Source organism: Ctenopharyngodon idella, chromosome 11 (genome assembly GCF_019924925.1).
Source record: "Ctenopharyngodon idella isolate HZGC_01 chromosome 11, HZGC01, whole genome shotgun sequence".
Taxonomy (NCBI): Eukaryota; Metazoa; Chordata; class Actinopteri; order Cypriniformes; family Xenocyprididae; genus Ctenopharyngodon; species Ctenopharyngodon idella.
Genome location: NC_067230.1, coordinates 26,750,994 through 26,761,182, shown reverse-complemented (window position 1 = coordinate 26,761,182; position 10,189 = coordinate 26,750,994). Strand labels below are relative to the sequence as shown.

Sequence of the window (10,189 nt, the reverse complement as noted above, 5' to 3'; positions counted from 1 at the left end):
AATCAGCTCTACATTGAGTACAAGTTTGCTGCATGCAAAAATCTAATCAGTTAATCATATGGAAGCATTGATCATTAGTCACTGATTGTACAGTAATTTGACAGAAAAAATAATATAGACAAAATGAACGAGACACTAATAATTTTGTGTAAATACATATTTATTGAATATTTTTGCCAATTTGAAGGTGCCATTTAGTTACATATAATAAATTTTACCAACATAAAACCCATTTTCTCCCAAAATCAGAATGAGACGAAAACCTTCACAGATTCTGACTTGGCCTGCTGATCAGTATATGAATTCAGTAGCTTTACTGTACTGTACATACTATCATACTATCTGTACTTGTTTTACTCTTTAGAGGTGCAACAAGTGAAGAAATGAAGCGGTTCATCCATGTTTTTTGGAGCACACAGAGGAAGTTAACAGAGATGTTGTTTCCACCTGGCAGGAGCTGTAGTTCACCTCTGTGAGAACATCATCAGAACCTGCACAGATACACACTTTATTATCATGTTCCTATATCATGGAGCTCAGTTTATGTATATCTAAACTTACTGTCAAAGTGGCAGAGACAGATGAATCCCATGAGTCCAGACAGAAATAAACCAACACCAGAGAAAACCAGCACTACTGAAAGCCACGAGACTGACAAAAGAAAAAATAAGGCTTTAATCCATGTTTATATGGTATAAGGAAATTAATATAGTTAACTGCACTAAATCAGTTAAATAGTGTGCAGGAAAATAAATTGATCAGAATTTGAATATACCACATGACCATCAAATGGGGCCATTTCTAGGTTTACTTTAATGTTTGTTTGCATTGAGAAAAGTAAAGGTGTTTTACAGAGATTTTACAGAGTCTCATTGATTCAATGTTGACAAACCAGTTTTTCAAATTTAAAATGCATCAAAGAAAACTGAGTAAAGAATACTATTATTCAGAATAGCAGTTTTGTGTTGTTTTACTTTATAAGTAGATTAAAATATTCTGAATGAGAATGTGTAAAATGTATAAATTTAAAAAAAAGAAATTATAATATTTCCTTTACTGGTTTAGATTATTATTCAGAATAGCAGTTTTCTTATTGATTAGTCTTTCTTGTTCTCAGGTGTGTCTTGTTGCTTGTTACCCCTTGTGTATAAACAGCCCTTGTGTTTCTCCTGTTCCTCGTCAGTCGTACGTTTGTGCATGTAACATTAGATGTATTTCGTGTTTTTTTGTGTTCCTGCATTCTCTGTTTCCTTTGACTCCTGGTTCTTTTGTTATCGTTTTGTTTGTTCATTAAACAGCCCTTTCCATTTAGATCCTCGCCTCTACCTGTCATCATTTCTACTGATGCTAAAGGGAAGGTCAGAATATGATGCATCTTAAAGTCTCAGTATATTTCTCACAGTGGTTTGTGTTGATCTGAAGCACAGGACAGCAGTGTGGTTGCAAAAGTGTAAAGGGTTGAACAGACATGGAGCTACAAATAGCATATATCTGTGTCAAGGTTCCTTCTGTCACTCAGGTTGGTCTTTTTTGGTCTTTTTTTGGAGAACTCTGACACACATGTATCATCCTGTCTTTGCGTGCAGCGCAATTGGGGGTTGTGGGTAATGAGAGAAGAGAGCTCTGTTCATTCACTCGCCCCACCTACATTTCCTGCTGATACTGAGACTTTGTGTTACAAGTCAGACTCTCTAACCATTAGGCCACAACTGACCCACTTTAAGTTTATGATTAGTTTTCTATGTCATTGGTGAACTTGAAGCATGTGCTAATTGCATTGTTTATAACATTGTTAAGGGCAAAATCACATAGTATAAAAGACTGTTTGTATCTTTAAGCAGGTATGTTTTTTTGTCATTCATGTTGTTAAATCTTTAATTTATTGATTTATTCCTCTGCCATAACACCGGCACTCCTGTATAGTTTGGTTTAATTTCACTGTCAGGGTCCAGACATTCATGCTCCATGTTTTCTTCTTTTATTGTGAACACACGGTTTGATTGTTCACTCCCTCACTGCATGCTCTTGACTGTTTTCGTGTGTTTTTGTTGAGTGTCTGGCCTGTGAGTTGTCTTTGGCCAGGTGCTCTTGTTTTTGTTTGGTGTCAGCACATGGGTTCAGTCATGTTTGTTTCTATGTGCCATGTGCTCCCATGTCTAGTGTCTTGACCCTAACCCCTCCTGTCCTCCTTCATTACTCTCCTCATTTGTTTCCATATTTATTCACCCTGTGTTCTCTGCCTTTTGTCAGAATGTTGTCTGTTGTGCCAGATCATGCTGCACAGGCTCATTAGAAAAACGTAAAAATGCAAAATACGTTGTGTCATGCACGTTTTGCAACAGTTTCAAAGTGGAATGTCCAGTGAGTGCCGCTAAAAGCGTATTTAGTTTTTCCGGAACAGATGAACATGGATATGGCAATGTTTTATTATGTATCACCGTAGTTCCGAATTGAAATGTCTGGTGAGTGGTGCTAAAAGCTTAATGCTCCATCGCGTTTAATAACAGACACCTACAATAAATCCTAGACCTACCCGATAGTGTTAACAAAAGCAAATGTGACATAAAAACACAATCGTAACCATGGCATTTTAGCTTGTTTTTGAACTCTTGTCTTTGAGCCCTTTTACCATTACTCGTCTTTCACGGGAGTCATACCCGAGATCTTCGCATTACAAGTACAATTGAGTACCAGCTGAGCTACTGAGCAAGCTTGTTATGTCAGTAAAACTGAACAATTGCAGCTGGGTAAGTGATGCAAACTCCAAAATATATTAATTTACAAATCAAGCTTTATGGTAAAAAGTGTTTTGAGGTCATAACATTATTGTGCAAGGAGCCGTGTGAAAACAAGTCTTTATTAATCCATACTCTGGCCCTGTAATCATAATTGTGTGTGAAAAGGATTAAAAGTGCTTGCTAGTGCTTGTTTTACTGCCTCTAGTGTTCATTTCTTTTAGAAACTGCAGTGATACATGTACGTATTGGTACGTATTTTGAGTTTTGTCCAACTCTGTTTGACCAACTCTGTTTTCCGTCATACTGTCAAAAACTTGAAAACTGTGATTTATAAAACTTAAAACAGAAGTTATAATAACATAAAAGTATAATTTTAGTTAAGTTAATACGTTATGAGCTCATTGCTATTGTGAACCCAGTCAAAAATACAGCTAAAATCCCAGGATTTTTTTTGATTAATAGAAAGTTCAAAAGAACAGGATTTATTTGAAATAGATATTTGAATTATAAATGCTTTAAGTGTCACTTTTGATAAATTAAATCCTTGCTGAATGAAAGTATTCATTTAACAAAAACTGTGTGAATGTATGGATTTGGCTCATCATACAAAACTGGCCACACTAGAAACACAGCCAGTGAATGTATTTGAATTGTTCATTTGAACATTTCCTTTCACATAAAATGATGCAAACAAAGTTTGTAAAAAGTAATTAGGTCTTTGGTTTAATCACAAAAACATAAAGATCTCTTTTCGAATTAGACACATGAGCTATTACATAATCCAACAGCAAACAATACAAGTTAGGTCTTTTTGTACAAATGTGTAGCAGTTTTTTTGTATTTTAATTCCCATGACATGCTATGACCAGAAAACTTTTTTATATGATTATTCAGCAATTCAAATTTTACTAATTAATCTGACAAAAAAACTCATGAGACCATTTGAACAAAAGGAAGTGGGAATTTTAGATCAAATGAAATGGACAAAAAAAACCATGCAAAAATATCTCACTCTTAGAACAAAGGTTCAAAAGGGTTCTACATAGAATCCCGAAGTTCTTGACTCAATATGGCAAAAAAATTGAGAAATATGAGAAAACCTTTTCTTCTAAGAGTGAAAGTCAAAATGAGTTGCTTTAAATGATGAACATCAGGTGAAAATATTCAGAGTCATTCAACTGCCATTCATAATAACACAGTATAATTGTTAAGCATTGCGTAACAGTATGCATTCATGCTGTGCTTTTTGATGTGGCTACACGTGTGAAAATACAAGTGAACTGATTGAAGTTTGTGATCTATGACAGTTTTGAAAGTCTTGTATTGTTTAGAAAGCAGATGTTTAACATGCATTTGCTATTGAGTATTAAATTCTGTTTAAAATGAAGACTGATCAATTCTGTTCTAAATTAAAATAGTAGCGGGCAGAGTTGGATTCTGTCAGTTGACCGTCACCACACTGTAAACATCCTTGTTGTCAGTGGAGACGAGTGGTTGTTTGAGGACAGTGTAATACAAAGGATTCAATTCCATCTGGAGAAAAAGTGAGTCTTAAAATGAGGATAAATACAGTAATTGCATGTACATGTGTAACCAACTGATTTACTTACCTTGGTTTGCTTTGATTTCTTACTGTTTCCTGCATAACAAGACACATCAGATATCAAATAATGACCATGATAGTATATAATTAGAATAACAGTAAGATGCAAAATTAGCAAAATTATTATTTGGTAACAGTTTGTTTCAATGATCCACTTTAGACATTCTACTACCTACATGTCAACTAACTCTCATTACAGTATTAGTAGACTGTCTGCTTAATATCTGCTAACACTTTATTTTGATGCTCCCCAACAGACATTCTACTGACTATAAGTAACTTTGCAAGTACATGTCAACTTATTCTACTAACCTGAACCCTAACACCTAACCCTAACCTAACAGTCTACTAACACTGTAATGAGAGTTATTGACATAAGTTATATAGTTAGTAGAATGTCTAAAGTGGACCATCGAAATAGCGTAACCTATTATTTTTATCAGATATAGCAAAAAATATTTGTGAGCTTGACAAGCATCCACGCTGAACACATTTATATCAAAACAAGGGCAGATCAGAAGGTGTAATAAGCAGCATGAATATTATCCAACTGAAATAGTTTGGAATTTTTCATGATTCTGATTGGAGCCTATTTATTAAGCCAATAATATGAAATCATCTCAGTGCCAGCTAATGCAAAGGTTTGCAAATCCCTCTAACCTGTTTGCTGTGTGTTATATAAGTAGCCTATAATAAATCATAATGCTATTTATATGAAAATAATACACAAAATATAATATAGTACATAATATGGAGGGGATTGGTTTTACTCTTTACCTGATGGTTGAGAGGTGGATTGTACAGAGTTGATGGTTGAGTAAAATGCTGTATCTTCCTCACCAGACTAAATAACAAAGATTGATCTATTCAATAGTGTCAAATATTAAAATGATCCCATTAATGGTTGATAATGATAGAAATACTTACTGAGTCTGAACCGGCCATTGGTAAAGGAACTCCTACAAACCAAGATGGCAAACCTTGACATTAACGTGTATTTGACTTTTATTTTGAGTGAGATATGACTTACGTTTTGAGGGGAAAGTAAAAACTTACCCTGTTTTCTACTCTTTCTTTCAATCCAAATCCTAGTAAATTTCACAAATATATTTTGTGCACCTCTTTATGCCTTATTTTCTTATAATTTCACCAATTATTTCATATATGCACAAAATGAACTCTGAAACATCTTTACCTCTCGTCCTTTGGCCTTCCTGCAATGAAGGAAACATCAAATCAAGTTGTCAAATTGACCAACTTTTCAACCAGAATGTTAAAACTATAAGCCATAAAATCATGCCGATTTTTTTTTTTAAAACTCACGTGTACATCCGTATAAACAGATGCCAAACAGTCCAGTCAGTACAATTCCTCCACCAGTTGCAACCACAGAAATAGAGAAAAAAATTTCTGTGCCAGACAAAGATATAAAAGATTAGCAACTAATTCACTGTTGCATTACTGTATATATAGTGTCAAATGCTGCCACTGGGTTACAGAAGATAAGCATCTGAGTAAAGTTACTTACTTTTATTTAAGTACTTAAGTATTTCAGGGCCTTTAATCATCAAGAGAAAATGTATAAAAGAGAAATTGTCCATTAGCATATGTGTTCAACATGTTTAAATAACATATTCAGCTCTCTCAATATAAAATAGTAATTTCCCAGCTAACAAGGAATGTTCTTATAGAACGTTGACTAACATTCTGGAAAGGTTCTCTCAAAGTTATGATCAAACGTTCTTCCAGTAACATCAATAGAATGTTCGTGCAAAGTTATCTGGTCTTTAAAGGTGCCGTATTGTAATATTGACAGGTAGCAGCTGAAATGGATACTGCAGTCCAAATTCAAAATATTGGAGAGAGTTGTTTCCCCTGCCAACTCCTCCTCAGACTCATTGCTCACGCGGGTGCCATATTGAGGACACACAACAGGAGCGAGTGCAATTGACAACAGAAGGAGAGGAGACTTACACACTTTTGATTTATATGCATTTTAATATGCTCCCGTTCACAGAGATTTTTATATGAATGCTGAGGCCTTTTAAGTTGGGTAGAATCTGTGATCTCGGACCCAGTTTGTTTGATGGCTTCAATGGCTGCAATACGCTGTGTTTTACTCCAACTGGCAATCCGGGGTGTCAAAATACTATTGTGTAAATTGGCAGTGGGCGGAATCACACAAACCCAAACAAAAACAGACATTCTGACACACATTTCTGTAGCAATTGTTTTTCAGAGAAATGAGTATGTGAACTTCTGAATATCTGCAAACATATTACGGTATTTTTATGCTTTAGTACAGTCAAAAAATGACATACAGCACCTTTAATAATGTTCTCAAAACATTATCAAATCAATTTTTCTTAAATGTTTTAGTTGGACATTCGTCTAAAGTAACATTTCCATAATGTTTGAAGAATGATAAAATGGAATGTTTCCTTAACGTTTGTATAACAAAGAAAAAAACTTTTAAACGTTCAAAGAACATACAGAAATAATGTTTAATAAGAACTTTAGCAAAACGTTCTTAGAACATTTTTGTAGTTAAGTTACCTGATGTATGTTCTGTAGTTTCAGTAACTGTAGTCGATTCCAGGGATGCTGAAGATTTGTAAATAAATCAATCAAATGTGTTTTGTCTACAGTAATGTTACAGATTAGAAGAGAAGACCTCAAGATTTACCATTTGCAGGACCTGTTGAACTCTGGCTGTCATTGGTAGTTAGACTGGTCATATCTGTAAGCAACAAAACAAAAGTAGATTTAAAGCCAACCAATCAAAATCTTTGATAAATAGAGGAAAATTATGAGTAGAAAAGCACTTACTGGTTATCGGATCTGTTATGATTTCAGTACTGGATGCTACAGCCAAAGCTATTGAAACCAAAGAACAGGAGTTACACTACAAGTTAAACATTATTAATAGACATATAGTTTTTAAATGGCCTTTTATAATGCAAGTATAACAATAAGATGAAACAGAGTTATGTTGGTGAATTGTACAGTCAAGGCAACTCACGTGTTGTTGTGTCCATTGTTGACGCAGTGGATAAATTTGCTGAAATTAATGTTTATATACGAAAACGCAATGATCAGTTTAGAAAGTGCTGGAATAAGAAAGACACATACTGGCTTTAAAAAGCCTTAGCTATTAGTCTATACTCCTAAAATGTCACGTAATTATCTTTTTTCAGATATATACATTCCATTTTACAGTCTTTCTTTACTGTCAAGGGCATATACAAATGTTTGTCCAATGCAAATACAAGGTTTATGACTATGACGTAACCTAAAGCATATCGGCAGTTTTTAAAGACAGCCACCTTACCCCAACTTCCTGTTTCAATTGGAAATATGTCAACACAGGAATCAAAATGTTTTAATGCGGTTTTTAACCGGGGTAAAGCAACTGAAATGCTCCTTAGTGTTTTCTTATGTGACACATTTGTAAATTAATACAAGTTGAATCAGAAAAGCTGGAAATTCAATTAAAAATGCTAAGATTCCACCTTCAGTGGTTCCATTGGGGGTCAGTGTAGTTGGGCTGTCCTCTGTGATCGGTGGCAAAGATGACATGGCAGCCAAACCTTATGAGATACAAAAACATCAGCTTGAAAAATAATAAACCACATTATCTATCTATTACACATAGTTTGTGATTAAACAGCGCACCTCTGACCCTTACTGAGACTTTGTTGGAATGAGGAGATGTTTCATTTACTGCTAAGCTATACACAGTATAGTAGCAGGATATGTTGACATGTGAACTCTCTGCATCATGTGACCACAGGATCAGTTCGGTGCTGGTAAGAGTGAGGTTACACGATGCACTTGGTTTTTTAAAGCTCTCCTGTCCTTCAGGGTAGAACATACATTCAGATACACGATGATTCTTATAACCTCCACACTCCATCTGCACCTTTTCTCCAGAGGTGGCAGATGTAGGAAATATTGTCAGGTTAGCCTGCGGAAAACCTATAAAAAAAGATGAGATCCATAAATTCACCTTTGCAACAAAATATCACAATTAATTATTAATCCAAAACAATTTAAATTCATTTTAAATTAAATAAATAAATACATAAAAATACATAAAAACATACAAATTGTCTGTGCATGTGTTAATGTCAATGTAAATTAATACACAATATATATATATGATTGGACAAGATCGTTTTATTAAACTATTGACTCTTGAATATGATTAAGACACCAAGGTTTATATAAAAATGTTCAAATAAATATTACATCTATTTATTAATCTGTTCAACATTTGTGAAGGCAAGTCTAGAGATCTAAAATGTATATTCTTCATAATAATTGTGCAAGGGGGGAAATGAACGGGAACTCAGAACTGTAGCTAACATTCTGGGATGGTTCTCTCAAAGTTATGAACAAACGTTCTTCCAAGTAACATTAATAGAATGTTTGGTCAACTGTTAATAATGTTCTCAAAAACATTAGCACAAAAAGATTACTTATACATTGTTTATGTTTTTTTCTGAAACGTTTTAGTTGGACGTTCGTCTAACTTTTTTTAAATGTTGCTTCTTGTTTCAGAACATTCAGAGAACATTCAAAAGTAACATTCCCATAATATTTGCAAAATGATAAAATGGAGTTACATAACCAAATGGGAACATTAGCAAAACATTCTTAGAACATATTTTTGTTAGCTGGGTTAACATCATTGTAAAGTATGAGAGATCACTTACCTTGTGATTTAACCTGCAGTAAAAGCTGAAAGGTTATGAAGATGAACAGGGCCATTTCACTTTGTCTGAAGACACTGTGAACAAACATTACATTAGAAGTGAACAATAGACACTACTCAGTAAGTGTCAGAGAGGGAAGTAGGTAATGAGACCTACCTCAAAATGGGTGAAATGTCTGTTCAACATGACATGTCTGTAGAAGAATTCTGTGCTATGTAAACATTATATTTAACCAGTTACCATGTATCAATCTCAGAATGAAATCAGAATTGACAAGTGGATCACACAAATAAGAAAAGTAAGAATCAAACTCCAGAAACAGGTAATTCACAAGGGTGGTGATGAAGACATTTAAAAAGGAAGTTCACAAAGTCACTTTCACTTTATGTATTAGCTTTTGTTATCACCGTTTTTCTACAGAAGTGGAAAACGAGAAGTGCAGTGGTCCTTAAAGTTACATTATGAATCATGCTAAGATTTAATGTTACTGGATAGCAAATTTTTATGTCTACAGAATGTTAAATAATCAGGCCTAGTCTAACTATATCATATTACATTTATTACAGAAACACTTTTTTTGTTGGGGAAAGTTACTGTTAAAAGTAATGCGTTACAATATTGTGTTACTCCCTAAAAAAATAACTAATTACGTTAGTTAATTTTTATGGAAAGTTTAAAGGGACCTATTATGCCCCTTTTATAAGATGTAATATAAGTCTCTGGTGTCCCCAGAATGTGTCTATGAAATTTCAGCTCAAAATACCCCACAGATCATTTATTATAACTTGTCAAATTTGCCCCTATTTGGGTGTGAGCAAAAACATGCTGTTTTTGTGTGTGTCCCTTTAAATGCAAATGAGCTGCTGCTCCCGACCCCCTTTATAGAAGAGGGTGGAGCTTTAACAGCTCACGCTTCGGTTGCTCAACAACAACAAAGCTAGAGAATCTCACGCAGCCAAAATGACGATTGTCAGTAACGCGTTCAGCCTTACACTGTTAAAACCAGAGTCGAACACTGATGGAGAGACTCAGGAACAAGTTACAACTTTTAGAATGCAACTGGACGTTTCTAAATGGTTATTGGATAGATTTATGTAGCTGCTGTGGAGTTGGCTCAACTCAACGACTAA

The 10,189-nt window shown here is 34.4% G+C and overlaps 1 protein-coding gene across 1 annotated transcript; it reads right to left on the bottom strand.

Annotated features, from left to right (window-relative positions):
- Nucleotides 1–3,434: 3,434 nt before the first annotated feature.
- LOC127522944 (uncharacterized) lies at nt 3,435–9,429 on the bottom strand. The gene is made up of 16 exons (XM_051913309.1): nt 9,216–9,429; nt 9,060–9,133; nt 8,017–8,319; nt 7,854–7,931; nt 7,364–7,402; nt 7,171–7,218; nt 7,028–7,081; nt 6,898–6,945; nt 5,870–5,899; nt 5,665–5,751; nt 5,537–5,555; nt 5,398–5,429; nt 5,269–5,300; nt 5,119–5,185; nt 4,349–4,377; nt 3,435–4,271 (listed from the first exon to the last, which is right to left on the bottom strand). The coding sequence occupies exons 2-16, from the start codon at nt 9,112–9,114 to the stop codon at nt 4,179–4,181; spliced, it is 1,014 nt and encodes a 337-aa protein (XP_051769269.1). The 5' UTR covers nt 9,115–9,133; nt 9,216–9,429; the 3' UTR covers nt 3,435–4,178.
- Nucleotides 9,430–10,189: the final 760 nt, after the last annotated feature.